Below are 20,373 nucleotides of genomic sequence, written 5' to 3'. Positions count from 1 at the left end.
AAGCCTACCTTATTGGCCACATGGCCACCTTTTCACACAATGAAAATGGTGCTTTTTAATGAAACATTTGCACAAACATTGGGAGAACCTCTGCAATTTACAAAACACTTTCACACACCTACTGGATTTGGAGTTTGTAAATCTGGACTTGAATCTTATTTCTTCTATGTAAACAAGTAATTTGGGGGCCTCTGTTTCTTCATCTCCGATATGAGGATAATATTACTACTCACTTCATAAAGTGATAGAGTGATAGAGACTCAGGGGAAATAGGTATGTGAAGCAAATATCGAAGCTATACTACTACTACTACTACTACTACCTTCTGCTGCCACTGCCAGGTAACTCCCTCTCTTTGAGGTTTCTATCAAAAGATAATGCTGCTGGCCGGCCATGGTGGCTCATGCCTATAATCTCAGCACTTTGGGAGGCTGAGGCGGGCAGATCACCTGAGGTCAGAAGTTCGAGACCAGCCTGGCCAACATGGCAAAATCTCAACTCTACTAAAAATACAAAAATTAGCCAGGCCTGGTGGCACATGCCTGTAATCCCAGCTACTTGAGAGGCTGAGACAGGAGAATCGCTTGAACCCAGGAGGCGGAAGTTGCAGCAAAGAGATCCGACGTTGTCAATATATTGCAGGGTTGCATGTTCGAATCAGACAGACTTCAATTCTGGTAGCTTAACTGAGATGCAAGCCTAGACCAAGGATTTAAACTTCCTGAACCTCAGTTTCTTTATCTATATAATGGCATAACGATTCTTATAATATTGACGTAGGAATTAAGTTAAATAATGTATGTTAACTACACGGTGTATAGACATGTAAACCAATATGCATGCTCTTTACAGGTGGTTAGCCATCCGTCTTGTTTAGCACCATCTCCCCTGAACTAGCAAAGTGCCTGGCACATTGTGGTCACTCAATAAATAGTTGCTAAACTAATTACCACCTTCACCTACTGAAATTATAGCAAGAAGTTGTAGCCTTTATTCATCTTTTTGTTTTCCTTTGCTTTGCTTTTTACTTCTCTATTCTGTGCAAAAAAACTGAAAATAGGACTTAAAATATTTTTTGTTCTAATCTGGCACATTGGTTGGTTGTCTTTTCTACCTCCCTTCGGGCAGAAATTTTGAGAAAACTTTTTGGTAATAATAAACATACCTTCTCTTTCAGGTCAATGTGCCAAATGATCAGAATATAAAACAGCTGCAAGTTCATTAATCTTATCATTGATTTGAATGTGATAAACACTTTATTAGAAAAGAATCCAGAGATAAGAAGCAATTAATATGATTGTTGAGTATTATGCTCTGATACAAAGCCCAGGCAACTGCATTCAGCTAAAGATAATGTGGGAAAAGCCATTTAGGTTTCTAGCTGCACAATCCTGACATTTGGGGAGGAGGGGAAATCACTGAGAAATTGAGATATTGATAGATTTTTATAGCAGATGAAAAAAATTACACACAAACTGAGAGAATCTGTCTTCTCTGTATAGGACATTTCCCAAAACAGGCATCACTCATTCCTTGCCTATTTTTAACCTCATCTATCTCAGCAGTCTTGTCTATAATCAGCTCCTAAATTGTGCCAGTCAGTCTTCCCTGGCATCCGCGTTTATTCCTTTAAAAGTTGGCAGACAGTAGATCCTGAGGAATTATTGCCCCGTGGCCACAATCCCTCCCACAGTGTCATTGCTGGGACCAACTGGGACCTTTATTCCACACTCCCAGTCACTTCGCTGGGCGAGTTAAACCACACTTTGGTTTCCCCACCAATAAAGTGAATGTAGCAATACCCTTCTCATCAAGGTTGTGATGAGGATTAAATGAAATCATGTTTAAAAAGTGGCAAGAAGGCCAGATGTGGTGGTTCATGCCCGTAATCTCAATACTTTGAGAGGCCGAGGCAGGAGAATCACTTGAGGCCAGGAGTTCGAGACCAGCCTAGACAACATTGTGAGACCCTGTCTCGAAAATAAATAAATAAATAAATAAATAAATTTACACACACACACACACACACACACACACACACACACACACACACAGGCATGGTGGCACATGCCTGTAGCCCCAGCTACTCAGGAGGCTGAGGCAGGAGAATCAGTTGAGCATGGGAGGTAGAGGCTGCAATGATCTGCGATCATGTCACTGCACTCCAGCCTGCGTGACAAAGTAAGACCCTGTCTAATTTTTTTTTTTTCTTTTGAGACAGAATCTCTCTTTGTCACCCAGGCTAGAGTGCAGTGGTGCAATCTTGGCTCACTGCAACCTCAGCCTCCCCAGTAGCTGGGACTTCAGGCATATACCACCACAACCAACTAATTTTTATATTTTCAGTAGACATGGGGTTTCACCATGTTGGCCAGGCTGGTCTTGAACTCCTGATCTCAGGTGATCCATCTGCCTCGGCCTCCCAAAGTGCTGGGATTACAGGCATGAACCACTGCACAAGGCAACAAACCCTGTCTTAAAAAAAAAAAGGAAAAAAAAAAAGCAGCTTCTGTGATTTGGAGTATTGGGTTTCTCTCCTTCAGCCTGTGACTTAATTGGCAATTGGGGGAAAGGAAGCAATATGAACTTGAACATTTCAGTATCTCTGGGAACAGGATATGGATCTCTTTTGCTCACAAAGTTATCAAGGGAAGTCATTCCTTAGCATCCTTCTGGAAGCAAGTCGTGATTGCTGTGCCCTTGCTACTCAAAGTGTGGATTGCCCTGCAGCAGCAGCAGCAGCGCTGGGGAGCTTACTAAAAACTGCAGAATCTCAGGCTCCACTCTAGAGTTACCAAGTCAGAATCTGCATTCTGAAATATCCTATGGTGATTTCATATAACTCTGAGAAGCACTGGGCTGGTGTGTGTACTAACAGAACAATAATGGTGAACACTCATTAATTTTGTTATGCATCTGGCACTGTGCTAAGGGCTTCAAATAAATAAAGCTAAGGTTTTTATTTGAATAAATATTTCCACTAGAATGCAAACTTTAGGGGGACGGACTCTTTCATTTGTTCACTGCAATATCCCCAGTGCTAAGAAAAATGCCCAGCCCACAAGAAGTGCGAGGAAATGCATGAATTATCTAAGTTTATCCTCCCAACAACCCTATGGGTTGCTGTTTCATCTCTCCAATCTCTAGATGAGAAAACTGAAGCTTGAGAGTTTTCATAATTTAGCAATTTTTTTCTTTTATAAATAGTAAGTAGTAAAGAGGGCCTCAAACCCCACCCCAGATCTATGCATCTCTAAACCGAATTACTTAGCTGCAAGTTACTTTTAATTTAGACTTTTACTTTATTTTCTAATTTAATTATTCATCAGCTCTATTTATTTTGACAGATACAAGCCCCTGTCTTAGGGCAGTTTAGACCAGAGGTTCCATGTTTTTCTATTCGTGGACACTAACACTATTTGATATCTAAGGCAAGCTGGAATAATGGAAGGAGCATAGCCTTTGGGCCACGCAGAAGTGTTCTGGCATCCTTCCTTTGCCACTAACTGTGTGACATTAGGAAAGTATTAAATTTTTCTGAGCTTTAGTAAAATAGTGAAAAATCAGTAACGTAGTGATATACTACTACTTGCTTCACGATGTTGTGAGATATATGCAATATATGTAAAATTTTCTTTAAGTAACCATTTTTTATTTTTATTTTATTTATTTATTTATTTATTTATTTTTCTCGAGACAGGGTCTCACTCTGTCATCCAGGCTGGAGTGCAGTGGCACGAACTCAGCTTACTGCAACCTCCAACTCCCAGACTCAAGCCATCCTCTCACCTCAACCTCCTGAGTAACTGGGACTGCAGGTGTGCGCCATTACACTTAGCTAACTTTTTGTATTTTTTGTAGAGATGGGTTTTTGCCATGTTGCCCAGGCTGGTCTGGAACTCCTGGGCTCAAGTGATGGATTCATCTCGGTCTCCCAAAGTGCTACGATTACATGCATAAGCCAGCGCACCCGGCCAGTAACCGTATTTTTTATTATAATGTTTTAAAGATAGACAAACAACTAAATTTCACCCTTTGACCCAGTTTCGCATAGGAAGCTTCTGATACGATTGCCCTCTGGCCTCTCTCTCACATACAGTAGACCACTTTCTGCCCCTGTAAAATGGGGATCGTAACAGCACTGATACCCAGCAGAGTAGTTGTGAGAGAGACAGGGCTTAATACACGCAGATTGCATGGAACAGTCCCTGGCACAGAATCTGTGCTTGGTCATCGCTAGCTCACATCATCACTGTCATTATTCTTAACAGCTTTACCTGGTTGAGAAAGTCACTTCCTCTCTCTGGACCCACATTTTCTTGTTTGGAAAATGAAAGTAATGGAGTAGACAAAAATCTAAAGAAGGTTTTCACTCTTTAAAAAGCTTCTGATTCTATGACTGTAATGATACTCACAGTTCTCTAGCCAGAGGCGAGGCTTGAAAAAGTCACAGGAGCCTCTATCAGGTAGGGTGACATGGTGCTAAAGTATGTAAGTCCACTTCACCCAGGACATACGCTTGGGCCTCTGCTCATATCTCAGAAGGGTCATCTGCGCTTTGTGTCTTTTCCCATAACAAAGTAAGTAGGAAAAATTCCACCTTAACTGAACTCCCAAGCCCAGTTCTCAGTGATCTTACAAAATCACCCCTACTAGATGACATTCTCTGGGCGGTGGTCCTGCTATCTGAGAATGGACTGGCTACTGAAAGAAGGTGCTACAATATCCTTGTCCTTCCTTCTTCCTGGGACTTGTTGAATCTATCGTCAAGACCTGGAAACCCAAAGGACACATTACCTGAAATAGCAAAGCCACTAAATCCTACAGCAAGCACCAGAAAGGAGATAGCCACCCCTTTGGTATGGGAAAAGCCAACCACCAGGAGTAAGGTTGCCTCCATGCCAAAACCTGCAAGTGGAAACAGCAAGGGAAAACAAAATGTCATTTTCATATCAGTCAACCCAAGTTCATTTATTTATCAAATAAGAACTAACCTATAATTCCACATACCTAAATTTATTTTGTTTGTGTGTGTGTGTGTGTGTCTTTTTTTTAAGTTCTGGAATTTAATTTTTTTTTTTTTTTTTTTTTTTTTTTACTTGAAGTTCTGGGATTTAAGTTCAGGGATACATGTGCAGAATGTGCAGGTTTGTTATGTAGGTATACATGTGCCATGGTGGTTTGCTGCACCTATCAACCCATCATATAGGTTTTAGGCCCCACGTGCATTAGGTATTTGCTCTAATGCTCTCCCTCCCCTTGCCCCCTAGCAGGCCCCAGTGTGTGATGTTCCCTTCCCTGTGTCCATGTGTTCTCATTGTTCATCTCCCACTTATGAGTGGGGACATGCGGTGTTTGGTTTTCTGTTCCCCCACAGACCTACATTCTGGTACAGAGATTACAATGCCATGCAGGTATTTCATGACTACATGACTCTGCTAATATTCCCTGGGTGTTTGCAAACTTTCTAACATTATCCCGGTGCACCTTGAACACCACACGGTCCCAATAGGTTCCAGTGATGCTCCTGAGATGAGGGATGTTAATTATTAGTTGCTTCATGGGTAATTGCCCCTGCCATTGTTAAATACTAAAACTCTACTATATAACTGTGGTAATGATTCCCCTTTGACTAGTTATGGCCTTTCCCGTAAAAGTAAAATGACAACACTCTAATATTTATTGCCAAAAGCAACCAGAAAGCTGTAGCAAATATCTGAAACAAACAAGAAAAAATAAACACAGCACTTCACCACTTGTAAAGCAAAAGTCAAAATTTTTCTATTTCAGAAATTCACCAAGCTCTCAGGCCTCTTAAAAAAAAAAAAAAAAAAAAGCGACAAATAGTACATGAGATTTTTGCACAGAAAATATTGCAGAACAAAAGTACTTTCTGTTCCTTTCATTCAGAATAATTGAGTCTAGCAAAATTAAAAAAAAAAGAATGAGGAAATTATGAAGTTTCTTCTCACCCGAAAAAAGAAGTTCAGCTAACAACAGACAGAAAAATAATATAAATATCATTTCCAAGTATATAGAATGCCTTAGGAGGGGGAAGAGACAATTAGTGGTGTTTCATTTGAAGACTGCTGATTCCAGACATCTCCACACAATTGTCCTACAGTACCTCAAAGGCAATATGCCCAAATCAATTCTCTCGTCCCCTATTTTTTTATTTATTATTATTTTTATTATTATTGAGACAGAGTCTTGCTCTTATCACCCAAGCTGGAGTGCAATGGTGTGACCTCGGCTCACTGCAACTTCTGCCTCCCAGGTTCAAATGATTCTCCTGTCTCAGCCTCCCAAGTAGCTGGGATTATGGGCATGCCCCACCATGCCCAGCTAATTTTGTATTTTTAGTAGAGTCGGGGTGTTTCCATGTTGGTCAGGCTGGTTTTGCCATGTTGGCCAGGCTGGCCACTCCTGACCTCGGGTGGTCCACCTACTTCAGCCTCCCAAAGTGCTGGGATTACAGGTGTGAGCCACCGCCCCGGCCTCTTCCCTTTTTTACTCCTAAACAAACAATGCAAACCGTCACCACCACGTGTTTCTTCTCCTTCTCTAAATTAATCTTCTGTATTCTGTGTTTAGAACCCAGTCTTTAGAGTCAAACTGGTATGGGTTCACTTTCCACTTCAAAATCACTAATTGTGTGACCTTGAACAAGTTACTACACCTCTTAGATTCCTCATCCAAAAAATGGAGATAATACCACAGCCTTGTGAGGTAGTGGAAGAGTGAATGAAATTGGCATATGAGGTACTGAGTGTGGCACATGGGTACAGCTCAACAAATGGTAGCCAGAAGTCCGATGCAGAAATTTCAGAACTGCCTTGGACTTCTCCTCCTGCCTCAGCTTTCACGTACAAATCTGCAGGTTTGGCCTCAGAAATATCTGTCCAGTGTAACTGCCACTTTCTCCTCCCCTGTCACTGCTTTAGTTCCAGCACCTGTGACCTCTTACCAGGACAACTGCAATAAGCCACCTTTTTTTCTCCTTTTGTTTGAGATGGAGTAGTGCTCTGTCGCCCAGACTAGAGTGCAGTGGTGCAATCTCAGCTCATTGCAACCTCTGCCTCCCGGTTCAGGTGGTTCTCCTGACTCAGCCTTGCCAGTAGCTGGGATTATAACCCACCACCACGCCCAGCTAACTTTTTTTTTTTTTTTTGAGACGGAGTCTCGCTCTGTTGCCCAGGCTGGAGTTCAGTGGCGTGATCTCTGCTCACTGCAGTTGCCTCCCGAGTTCACACCATTCTCCCACCTCAGCCTCCTGAGTAGCTGGGACTGCAGGTGCCCGCCACCACGCCCAGCTAATTTTTTGTATTTTTAGTACAGATGCAGTTTCACCGTGTTAGCCAGGATAGTCTCAGTCTCCTGACCTCGTGATCCACCCGCCTCAGCCTCCCAAAGTGCTGGGATTACAGGCGTGAGCCACCATGCCAGTCTAATTTTTGTATTTTTAGTAGAGGCTGGGTTTCCCCATGTTGGCCAGGCTGGTCTCGAACTCCTGACCTCAAGTGATCCATCTGCCTTGGCCTCCCAAAGTGCTGGGATTACAGGCCTGAGCCACCATGCTCAGCCATAATAAGCCACTTTGGTAGTCTTCCCAACTCGTCCTCTTCTGATGCATTCTCAATACCACTGTCTTTCTAAGCCACACACCTCATTATTCGCTCCTGTGCTTAATGTGTTTGTCATGGGCTCCACATCATGAGTATAGTGTTCTATAATGAATCCCTCCTGCCGTTCCAGTTTCATCTTCTTCCAGCCCTCATCTCTTTGCTTACCGCCCCCATTCTGTAGACAGCCATCTGTGCTATAGACATACTCCTCTATTAGCTGTTTTCTAACCACACAATACTGTCTCATGCCCGTATGTATTTTCACACATTGTTTCTTTACCTGGAATACTCTTCTCTCATCACTTTCTCTTTTTCTGAATAAATCTTACTATTTTTAAAGTCCAGATTAAATAGTGCCTCCTCTAGAAAGCTTCCCTAACAACCCTCTCCCTACCCTCAACCAATGAAGCTGACATCACCTTCTCATCATTTTATAGAACTTTTCAATATTGCTTTGTAACTTTTCATTTGTGTTTCTGCCTCTCCCACAAAACTGTATATTTAACACAGAGTATGGCTAGCATGTAGTATGCACTCAATAAATAATGTTTGGCCAGACATGGTAGTGCACACCTATAATTCCAGCTCTTTGGGAGGCCAAGGCAGGTGGATCACCTGAGGTCAGGAGTTCAAGACCAGCCTGGGCAAAATGGCAAAACCCCTTCTCTACAAAAATATGAAAGTTAGCCAGGCACGGTTGCATGTGCCTGTAATCCCAGCTACTCGGTAGGCTGAGGCAGGAGAATCACTTGAACCCGGGAGGTGGAGGTTGCAGTGAGCCGAGATTGCACCACTGCACTCCAGCCTGGGCAACAGAGTGAGACTCTGTCTCTACATATATACATACATACATACATACATACATACATACATAACGTTTAATGAATTAATGCAAAGGAAAGGAAATGGGACCCAGAATAAAGAAAATAAGATTTACAAGCTAAAGTACTTACCGTAAATGATGGTTATTAATATTTGCCTTTTTGAACCATTTCTTCAACACTACTATAAAGAAGGGCAAGAACTAATAATTGTTTTAAATGACTTCTAAAGAGGATGAAATGTAATTAGGGAAGTCTTACTTTTAAAACTATATGCTTTATATCATTGCTACTTTTTCTTAATTTTGTTTCAACATTTAAGATTACACATAGGGAAAAATTGCTAGTGTTTCATATACTAACTATATGTGTCTTAGAAGTGGCCTATCCTAAATAACAAGACATTTGGCTGAAACTTCTTTTATTTTAACACTCTCAACAGAAGCGTGCAGAAAGTTAATTCCCCCAAAGAATTAGAATGATGATATTGTGTAAAGAATAAAACTTACAAATGATACATCAGCTCATCTGTAAGAAAACAATTTTTGGCCAAATAGCAGATTGCCAATGGAAAAAAAAGTATTTAAAAGCCTAAATGGTTTCTACTGACAGTTAAAATACTAGAGACAGGGCTGCATGTTTCAGGAGCTTAAGGATAAAATTTGAACTTTAGGGGTAATAAGGAAATCCTTAAAACCGAACCTATTTAGAATTGCCAAGAAAAACAAAACTAGGACTTAAAGGCTTAAGAAATATTTTATTTCATATTAAAATAATCTGAAGTTCACACATGTAACTGATTCAGCCACAATAGAATTTTTGACCTCAGTTACACTTTACATGTTCTATAGAGGGGACAGGACAAGAATTTGGCATCTGTCTTTAAGTATCATAGACGTGGACCCTGATTCAGAATGAATTGAATATCATGTCTTAAGTGATCTCTTTTGCTTTAAATGATTTTAATGGCACATTGAAATCTATGGAAAGAAAAGATGACAGGCTCCAAGATATGTGTGATCCTTCTCAGATGAGAAATGCCTTCTATATTTCTTATTAGGAAACCAAAAAGCCAACCAAAATTCTCTGGAAGATCATACCAGTGCTTCGTCATTTCCAAATCAACCTGCATTCTTCACTGATAGCACAAAACTTTATTTTCATGTAGTTATCTCTGCTCTAGCATCTCTGTATTTAAGCAGAAAAAAGTGGGACCATTATGGTCTTTTTAAAATTTTTATGTTCTATATATAACTCACTTGTCCTACTATGTCAAAATATAAAACAACATGAAAAGCCATGTGAAGAGGTATTTTTTAAAGATGGGAGACGAGGCAGAAAGATTCCACATAGGCCTTCTAGTTTCTTCAGAAAAAAACTATTTCCTCTCAACAGGCACTTTGTTAGCAATTAAACATCTTTGAGAGTTCTCATCACCACAACATAACATCATTACCACCAATTAAGGAGAAAGAGCAGAGGTATTGGGGCAGAATTAAATAGGAATAAGACATTCCCACAATATATGCTCAAGAATCTCCAATGCATCTGGGTTTAGAAGAGGTTGTGCAAATAGTGTTTAAATCCAGAAGCTTCTTTAAAGTTGTTGGTTTAGAAGTACACGTTTTTGGCCAAGGGAAATACAAATGAATTGCAGATATTTGTTAAAGAACTCTGAAAAACTTCTGTGTTTTTTGCATCTTGAACACAGGAGAAGAAAAGCAGCATTAACATTTGTTGAGAATTTTTTATAGGTTGAACACCACACTAAGTGTATTTATACATTGTATCATTTAATCATCATAACTACCCTCTGAAGTAAATATTATTACGTAGATTTTAAAGATGAGAAATGTTGGCCCCGAGAATTTAGAAATCGACCCCCCTCTCTCCATCTCCATTGCCACCTCATTTGTCCAAGCCACCATCTTCTCTAGACAGGACAACTGAAATTGCCTCCTACCTGGTCTCCCTTCTTTTACTCTTGTACCCTGCATAATTCCCCAGATTAAAAATAAATAAATAAGGCCGGGCAAGGTGGCTCATGCCTGCAATCCCAGCACTTTGGGAGGCCGAGGCGGGCAGATTACTTGAGGTCAGGAGTTCAAGACCAGCCTGGTCAACACAGTGAAACTGTGTCTCTACAAAAATACAAAAGATTAGCCAGGCCTGGTGGCCCATGCCTGTAATCCCAGCTACTCAGGAAGCTGAGGCAGGAGAATCACTTGAACCCAAGAGGTGGAGGTTGCAGTGAGCTGAGATTGCGCCACTGCACTCCAGCCTGGACGACAGAGTGAGACTCTGTCTCAAAAAAAAAAAAAAAAAAAAAAAATCAGACCATATCCATTCTGTGCTTTAAATCACCTGCATCTCAATGTACTTCAAATAAAACCCAAGTTCTGCATTCGCCGACAAGGCCTGACATGATCTGACCCTAGAAAAACATCCCAATCCCATCTCCTGTCACTCAACCATTCTGACTCCCCTTCCTTCTATTCTCACACAGGCCACATTCCTGCCTGCCCCAGGGTCATTGCACATACTATTCCCCTGCCTAAAATCTTTTCCTGAGAGAGCTGTAATAAGGCACCACATGGCAAGTTGCCAATATAGCCATGTGGACATATTCAGAGGGATCACTGGAGAATGGCATGGCTTTAAGGAAACACAAGAGGAGAACTGAGCTGGATGTATAGAGAGGACTGGGGTAAGAGGTGAAGGTGAGAACTCACAGGGAAAGAGAAAAGGAGTGGGCAAAGTCAGAGACAGAAAGATATGTTCAGGGCTTGGGTGAGGGCTGTTCAGCTGGAGCAGAATTTTATCATTAGAACGGTGAGGCTTTGGCTACTGTGTTAGTTTTCATTTTTTTAATTTTTAATTTTTTAATAGAGACAAGTTCTCACTATATTGTCCTGACTGATTTCAAACTCCTGAGCTCAAGTGACCTGCCTGCCCCAACCTCCCAAAGTGCTAGGATTACAGGCGTGAGCCACTGCACCCGGCCTACCACTGTATTAGTTTTCATTTGCTGCTGTAATAAATTACCACAAACTCAGTGGCTCAAAACAATACAAATATCAAGTATTAACTGAGGGATAGACTTAGGGGTCTTTAAGATCTATTCCAATGATTAGATGCCACCTCTAAAATATGCTCTGCACTATTGTACAGTTCTGGAGGCCGAGAATCCAAAATGGTACAGGACTAAAGTCAAGGCAGCAGCCTACGAAGTTGCATTCCTTCTAGAGGTGCTATGGCAGAATCTCTTCTTGTCTTCTCCAGCTTCTAGGGTCTGCTTGCATTCCTTGGCTTGTGGCTGCATCACTCTGACTCCTGCCTCCACCATCACATCTTCTTTTCTGACTCTGACCCTCCTTCCTCCTTTTATAAGGATTATTGTGATTAGATTGGGCCCACCTAGATAATGCAGGATAAACTCCCATCTCAAGAAACTCAATTTAATCCCACCTGCAAAGTTCTTTTGACATGTGAGGAAACATATTCACAGCTTCTGAAGATCAGGACATGGACATTATTCTGGCTGCTACAGCTCTCTTGGAGAGGACTTGCATACAATATCCCAGAGCTTCACCTCCTGCCTACCAGACAGCAAGCCTACATCCACTAACCCTCAGTCCCCTACAGGAAAGTTCAAGCTAAGGTCAGGTCCACACATCCCTGCCCGGGACCAGCAGTCAAGCAACTGGGAGAACAGGTGCCAACAGACTCTTAGGCTTTCTTCCCGAAATGCTCTGGGATCAGATCATGCCTGCTGCTGTGTCCCTCGGTAGTCTTCACTTCTAAACGTTCCAGACCTAGCTAATCTGTCAGAGCATGCGCAATCCGTCTCTTTCAACTTAATATCACGGTTGTGAGCTCTTGCCCATAGGTGGCGCTATCCTCTACCTCCTGCCCGCTCATCCTGACGCTAGTCCTCCAAAGGGGTAGCAGCAAACTAAGCTTTGGCGGTGGGCTCCGGCGGACCTGATACCTTGCAGGGATCTGCTACTTGAGCAAGTCCCTTTATTTTACCTCTGTTTCCTCATTGCAAATTGCATATAGTAATAGTACCTGCTCCACATGGTGGTTATGAAGATTTTTAAAATAATGTATGTAGAAGATTTAGCTTAATGTCTGGCACAGAAAGCATTCAATAAATGTTCATTTTAAAAGCTAAACAAAAAAGATGAGTTTTTTGAAAAGCACTTATGAACATTGTAGAGGTTCACAATTACTTTCGCCTACCTCTTTTGGGAAATCACCTAACATTCACTTTGTCTTTACAAAATGAAAACATAAAGCAGAAGCTAAATAAACCAGGAAAGAGAATGGTGTCTGTGTGTGTATACCCCATGCACAAGCATAGGTTAGGAGGAAAGATTACTTTTCTTCTGTTTCTTACTAAAACATATGGATAGGTAGAAAGGTAAGGAGAGAAGGGAATAAACTACATAAGCAAACAATAAATGTGGAAGGATGTATGGAAGAGTCCCGGCTGGATGACCTCTTGGCAGGACTGTGATGTACAACACTCAAGTATCTGCTGAGGGACAGACTTAGAGGTCTTTAAGATCCACTCCAATGATTAAATGTCACTTTTTTTTTTTTTTTTTTTTTTTTTTTTTTTTTTGAGACGAAGTCTCACTGTCGCCCAGGCTGGGGTGCAGTGGCGCTATGTCGGCTCACTGCAAGCTTCGCCTCCTGGGTTCATGCCATTCTCCTGCCTCAGCCTCCCAAGTAGCTGGGACTACAGGCGCCCACCACCAAGCCCGGCTAATTTTTTATATTTTTAGTAGAGATGGGGTTTCACTGTGTTAGCCAAGATGGTCTCGATCTCCTGACCTCGTGATCCGCCCGCCTCAGCCTCCCATAGTGCTGGGATTACAGGCGTGAGCCACCGTGCCCGGCCTAAAAGTCACTTCTTAATATATGCCCTGCAGTTCCGCTTACCCTAATTCTACAAAAGCTGCCTAAGCCATCTATGAAATCCACAGTACCTCCACAGTTCATGATTTTTCTGACAGCAGTTGTGGTCAAAATTTGTCTGCTTCTTAAATAATCAGCCAATTGTCCTCCAATAGGTACAACGATTGTCATAACCATGTGTGGGACTGCTGACAAGAGACCCACCTGGAAGGGAAAGAAACAATAAGCAATTTGTCATTACTTCTGAGAGAGGGGCCTCCCTAATTCCCTTGCCCACCTCCACTCCACAGCCCCCCTACCTACCACCACCAAATTTAAGCATCTAATTATGTGGGATCTGGGAAGGTCTGAATTTCATAATAAATAAATGATGAATGTGTGAATGATTTTAGACCTATCTGTGTCCTCTACCAGACTGGAAGCTCCTTGAGGGCAGAGATGACTTTTCTTTATCACAGAGGGCATGGCACATGGGAGATAAAGAACTTGGCACCCAGTGAGCACTGATGACTGATGACAGCCACCATTTCACGACTATGGCAGCTCTTCCATGGTCACTTCTGACAGTATCTGTAGCTAGGCAGACATTTGTGCCTGCGCGGCTGCTGTTCTTTCCCTTGTAGGAAAGAGGTTTAATTATCTTATGATGACAGTTTATGATTCACTATCCACACCCTTCCTCCCTAAAACACAATTGGCTTGATGATAATGTCTGGGAGCACTGAAAGAGGTTCTTGCTTTTTTTTCTTTTTAGACAGAGTCTTGCTCTGTTGCCCAGGCTGGAGTGCAGTGGTGCAATCTCGCCTCACTGCAACCTCCGCCTCCTGGGTTCAAGTGATTCTCCTGTCTCAGCCTCCTGAGTAACTAGGATCACAGGCGTGTGTCACCACGCCCAGCTAATTTTTATATTTTTAGTAGAGGCAGGGTTTCGCCATGTTGGTCAGGCTGGTCCTGACCTCAGGTGATCTGCCCGCCTTGGCCTCCTAAAATGCTGGGATTACAGGCGAGAGCCACCATGCCTGGCAGAAAGAGGTTCTTTCTAACCCATTGCAAGCAATGATTGTTACTGCTATAGCCACCATTATGAAGACGGGGTGTTCTGCAAAATGAGTGGTAAGGTTCTTACTGTTACTCACTGAGTAGCTTATAGGAAAAAAAGAAAACTCACACCCTCAAATCTTTTTATCCTCACCTAATATGCCATCCTTGAGCTAGCTTCAAAAACACTTTAAGATTGGGTACAACATAAATCTTTAAAGCAGCTTAATACGACTCTGATCCTTGCTAAGAAGAAATTAAACAGCTATGCATACTATGCATAGAATGTATAACTTGTCTGACAGCCGGGCTATTAGGTGTCACAGAACTGTTATGAATTATGATCAGCAATTTAATTATTTTATCATACAAAGTTATTCTCTGTAGAATGAAAAGATTTAAAGTTCAAGAATATTTGGAGCATCTGTATGTTTACCTTACTTATTGCAAACCCAAAGACCTCTTCAAAATAAGCAGGCTGACTTATAAGGAGCAAATAAAAGGTCCAGCTTCTGCAAAAATTTGCCACGATGATTGCATAAACCGGCAAAGACGTGAAAAATCTTTTCCATGGGGTACTAAATTTCTAGGGAGTAAAAACACCGTGAGATTTTTTAGTAAAGATATTGACATTTTTTCTGTAAATAGGCAACACAATCACTCATGAAAAGAGGTAAGTCTTCATTTGACTTTTTATACTTACACTTAGACTAACCACGCTGGCCCCCTCTCCTATGCTTGTCTCTATGTAGGTCTTCTCCTCGTTGGATATTGTTGGATGAGCTGCTGGGCACTCATAGGCCTGCAACAGCCAAAACATGTACCAAATAATCCCAAACATACCTGCAGTTAAAAAAGAAAAGACTGGGTTATATGGGCTCATTTTCTTCCACTTCTAAATTTTTCAATTTTTACCATATATATTTTTTTCATGTAAAATGGGTAATGTGCCAATGTTGTAACAAGGTTTGAGGGACTCAAACATCTCACACATGTATGTGAACACTCAATTATCACGTTTATGAACTACAAAAGGATCTTTACAATATTTCCAAATGGCAGTATGTTCAGCTAGGGGAAAGTATTTTGTTGATGTTCCTGTTGTTGTTAACTGGTATTTCAAGAAAGACAATGTTCTGCTTATTTTTTTTAGGTCAACTTTAAACATTAATCAAATCATAGATAAAGTATTCCATTTCTACAATAAACTTGTTTTAGTAATCTCTATTTGGATGTAATGAACTCTGAGCCAAACCCATATGCAGTAAAATATCATCTCTATGAGTCACATGTGAACCTGTGAAGTCAAATCACTCACCATAAATATAAAAGACAGAGGACCATCCAATGTACTGCACCAACACCCCAGCCAGGGGCATGGCAACCACTGCCCCTGCATAGGAACCTGGAACAAGAAAAGATTGAGGGAATCTGACCAATCATCACACAAGCCTTTTCGGCTCATTTAGAATTCATGTGGTAAAGTCAGGAATGAATCCAACTGAGCAGGAGTCAGACTGTCTCCGTGTAGAGAGACAGGCAAACTCCCAGTGTGCCTTAGAACGGGGCTTCCAAGAGAGGAAGGTCACCAACATGCCCTTTAACTCCATCCAGGGACCATACAGGATTTAGACAAAGGTTGATCCAGCACCACAGTTTGGAATTACATGAGAGAATGGAATCAGAAGATGAAAAAAATCTAAGAGAAATTTTGAAAATTCAACCAGGCACAATATTGGATGCTAAAAAGAGCAAGCAAAGGAACATACAAAATTTGCTTAGGAAGACTGGGAGGATTCTCATCCAGATCTTTAAATGAGGGATATTAAATTATTTAAGAGATCATGATTTTTAAAGTCTTGATTAAAAGAACAAAAAGGAGAGGGTTGCCAGGCACAGTGGCTCATGCCTGTAACCCTAACACTTTGGGAGGCTGAGGCGGGCAGATCACTTGAGGCCAAGAGTTCAAGACTAGCCTGGTCAACATAGCAAAACCCCATCTCTACTAAAAATACAAAAAATTAGCCTGGCATGGTGGCACATGCCTGTAATCCCAGCTACTTGGAAGGCTGAGGCCGGGAATCGCTTGAACCCGGGAGGCGGAGGTTGCAGTGAGCCAAGATCTCACCACTGCACTCCAGCCTGGGTGATAGAGCAAGACTATGTCTCAAGAAAAAAAAAAAAGGTGAGGGGTGAACAATTAAATTCCAGATGGCAAGAGGGCTGCTGTCTCCATTCAGCTCCTGAATGGGTACATTTTTACATGTATTTGTTACTTTGTAAAACTGAAGCTTGCAAATGCTTACCTGTGTGTGAATGTTTATCTTGTCTAGACAAGATAATTGTGACTAGAGGCAGTGACCTGACCTCTGCTATCCTCTGGACATCTGGTAGGGAAACATGAGCCCTGTGACCTCCCATTATTAGGAGTTATTAGCTGAAAGGAAAAGTTACTCTCTGAAACTCCCCCTGGGCTGTAAATGAAAAAACTCTTGCTTCAGAAAAAGTGAGTGGTGAAAGGAAATTCTGTATCCCAGAATTCGATGCTAAGGAAGATCTTTAGGAAGTGGGAGGTTGGGGATCTTCCAGAGAAGTAGATTAAATCCCATCTTTCCAAGGTGGGCCTGACCCTCGGTGAAAGGCCCAGTTTGAGATCTGGAATCTGAACATCTCGACACCCAACGAAGTTAAGAGACTCATTTTTTTTCAGAGATAAGATGGGAATGAAATATCCATCTCAAGGGACTGTTTTGAGGTTCAAATAAACTATGTGAAGATGCTTTGTAAGCTATAAAGGGTTACACAAATGCCAGCTATTACTGCTATTATCATGTACAGAATGACAACACACTCAAAAAACAAACAATCTCAGAGTTCCTCAAACCAATAAGGTGAGCACTCCAGGCATCTGTTGAGAATGGGCTGCAGGTCTGACTCTGCTGTGCATGGAGATAGGGTGGCCTTCATCCCCAGGCCAAATACCCTGGGAGGTAGGGTGGGTGAGTCTGGTTTAGGTAATGCAAAAGAATACCTGGGGCAGGAGCAGGTAGAGAATAACCCCCACCAACTAAGATGCACTGAGTGCTTTCTGGGCGCCTAGTATCATGCTAAGTATTCTGTACCCATGACTTTGTTTAATTCTCCTTCAACTTGACAAGGTAGGTACCAGTATGACCTCCATTTTATAAGGAGAAAGCAGGCTGGGGGAGGGGAGGTGGATTGCCTGAGGTCACACAGATAGAGGAGATGACAAGTCACTGGATAGGGGCCCAGGTCTGTGGAACCCCAAAGCCCTTACTCTTATTTAATCTTTCAGCTATGCCTCCTTCACTCACAATCACCTGATAATTCCCCTTACATAGTAATAAGCATTCTTTCATTGGGGAAACTTTACAATGTGATATGGCTTGGCTCTGTGTCTCTACCCAAATCACATCTCAAATTGTAATCCCCATGTGTTGAGGGAAGAACCTGGTGGGAGGTGACTGGGTCATGGGGACAGATTTCCCCCATGCTGTTCTTATGACAGTGAGTGAGATCTTATGAGATCTGATGGTTTAAAAGTGTGGCACTTTCCCCTTCTCTCTCTTTCTCTCCTGCCACCATGTAAGACGTGCCTTGCCTCCCCTTTTGCCTCCTGCCATGATTGTAAGTTTCCTGATGCCTCCCCAGCCATGCAGAACCATGAGTTGATTAAACCTCTTTCTTTTATAAATTACCCAGTCTCAGGTGGTTCTTTATAGCTGTGTGAAAACAGACTAATACACAATGTGACCTAAACTACCCTTCTTTTCTATCAGAAAAAAATCTTCCTCATCCTTTTAGACACCCTCCAATGTCAGTTCCTATTAGACACAGCCCCTTGAGCAGACAACAGGGTACTCAGCCCTTAGTGTAGCTGCCCCCCGCTGCTCCCAGACTACCCTGGGGAGCAGACTGCAGCTCAGTCCCCTGGGCCTCAGATGATTGTTGAATGATATGTGGAGAAGGGAAGAACGGAACTGGGGGTGAGAAAGAGGTCCCGGTTCTGCCCTCACTAGCTGCAAGAATTTAAATTTTTTTCCCCTCGCTCAGCCTTAGTTTGCTCCACTATAAAATAATGGGTTGTAACTGGATGTATTAGTCTGATTTCATGCTGCTGATAAAGACAAACCCAAGTCTGAGCAATTTACAAAAGAAAGAGGTTTAACTGGACTTACAGTTCCACGTGGCGGGGGAGGCCTCACAAACATGGCAGAAGGCAAAGAAGAGCAAGTCACATCTTATGTGGATGGCGACAGGCAATGAGAGAGCTTGTGCAGAGAAACTTCCGTTTTTAAAACCATCAGATCTCATGAGACCCATTGACTATCACAAGAAAAGCACGGAAAAGGCCTACCACCACGATTCAATCACCTCCCGCCAGGTTCCTCTCATAAAACGTGGGAATTATGGGAGCTACAAGACGAGATCTGGGTGGGGACACAGCCAAACCATATCAGTGGATGTTTTCTAGAATCCCTTCTAACTCCAATATCTTTTGAGATTAAGAATTGATTCGCTCCAAGCCTGGGTTTCCTTCTTTAACATTTTCCTTAAGTTGTTCTTTGAAACCAAGGCCACACCTTAGCTGGGACATGTAATGAAGCTTGTGTCCTTGATCAGGTAACTTTCCTTGAGAGTCCAACCATTTCTTAAATCAACCCTATTAGGGCTATAAAAACACACTAAGAATGGGGAGTGGCTGCTAGTCATTCTCATTTTGCTGGCAAATCAAAACGAAAGGTCTTACAAATAAACCATCCAAAGAAAGTAAGGTCAAGGATCTAACAAGTCACAGGGCCAGCTGGGGTGGAGTCTTATCCTCTTCCAGAGTTGGTGTAAGCGCAGTAGTGTGATGGAGATGCTCTTAAACTGCAAATGAGTGGGTGAAGATGGTTTTTAAGGACAAGAGACACTAAAGATGTAAAGACATCAAGGCTGAGCAGGCAATTCCCAACTAGGCACAAAGTAGGCATATCGGTGAATACCTCACACCACATTTTCAAGGTTACTTTATTATTATTTCAAGGAGGTAAAAGGCCAGCAGGAAGAGGAAAATTAAAACATATGCAGAAATAAATAGAAAGCTATATTTCTCCCTTTAGCAGAGAATATCATCTTAGGAAAGGTGTGCTAGCTTGAAAAGCAGACAGACCTAAGCTGTAATTCACACTGCTTAGGCTACATAGTGACTTCCGTGGTCTAAGGTTTTTGTTGTTGTGGGGTTTTTTTGTTTTGTTTCTTGTTTTTTGTTTGTTTTGTTTTGTTTTGTTTTGTTTTGTTTGAGACAGGGTCTTACTCTGTCACCTAGGCTGGAGTACAATGGTGTGATCTCGGCTCACTGCAACCTCCGCTTCCGGACTCAAGCCTTGGCCTCCTGAGTAGCTGGGACCACAGGCATGGGCCACTGCACCCAGTTAATTTTTTATATTTTTGGTAGAGATGGGGTTTCATCATGTTGTCCAGGTTGGTCTCAAACTCCTAGGCTCAAGCAATCTGCCACCTCAGCCTCCCAAAGTGCTGGGATTACAGGTGCGAGACACCTTGCCTGGCTGGTCTAAGGTACTTTTACCTTCATGGGCCCCTTCCCTCAACACATTTACCACTGTGTTGATGGCAGCAGCATGTGCTGTTGTTGTTCTGTTGTTGATTGGTACCTAGGGACCCAGCCACACCTAGAGAGGCCAGTCCCACTGGGGTAGCTTGGAAATGGGCAACCTCAGCAAGGTGAAGTTTGGAGAAGCAGGAATTGAAGTCACATACTACTTGGGGACTACTCATTTACTTTCAGATAAGATGGATGGTCTCTACTTCTTATTATCTGAGATATGATCACAAAAATTAATTTAAATATCTATATGACAATGTGTGCGTGGTGGGAGTGTGAAATAAGGAAAGCTCCAGATCAAAAGTCAGGTCTCGTTCTAGCTCCATGATCTTGG

The 20,373-nt window shown here is 42.1% G+C and overlaps 1 protein-coding gene and 1 non-coding gene across 2 annotated transcripts in view; both read right to left on the bottom strand.

The window, feature by feature from the left end:
- The window catches only part of SLC17A8 (solute carrier family 17 member 8), a 64,749-nt gene that overhangs the window by 4,790 nt on the left and 39,586 nt on the right, over positions 1-20,373 (bottom strand). Inside the window, exons 6-10 of the mRNA XM_050746983.1 lie at positions 15,729-15,815; positions 15,114-15,253; positions 14,847-14,996; positions 13,444-13,576; positions 4,798-4,908 (exon numbers count right to left, since the gene is read on the bottom strand). Coding sequence (XP_050602940.1) covers positions 4,798-4,908; positions 13,444-13,576; positions 14,847-14,996; positions 15,114-15,253; positions 15,729-15,815 — 621 coding nt within the window. The remainder of the gene's footprint in view (positions 1-4,797; positions 4,909-13,443; positions 13,577-14,846; positions 14,997-15,113; positions 15,254-15,728; positions 15,816-20,373) is intronic.
- LOC126931920 (small nucleolar RNA U13) lies at positions 15,343-15,448 on the bottom strand. The gene has a single exon (XR_007718027.1). It is a non-coding gene; the product is annotated as a small nucleolar RNA U13 (small nucleolar RNA).

This window comes from Macaca thibetana, chromosome 11 (assembly GCF_024542745.1).
Source record: "Macaca thibetana thibetana isolate TM-01 chromosome 11, ASM2454274v1, whole genome shotgun sequence".
In the NCBI taxonomy this organism is placed as follows: domain Eukaryota; kingdom Metazoa; phylum Chordata; class Mammalia; order Primates; family Cercopithecidae; genus Macaca; species Macaca thibetana.
Note: the sequence above shows the minus strand (reverse complement) of the source record. Positions and strands in the feature narration are given on the sequence as shown.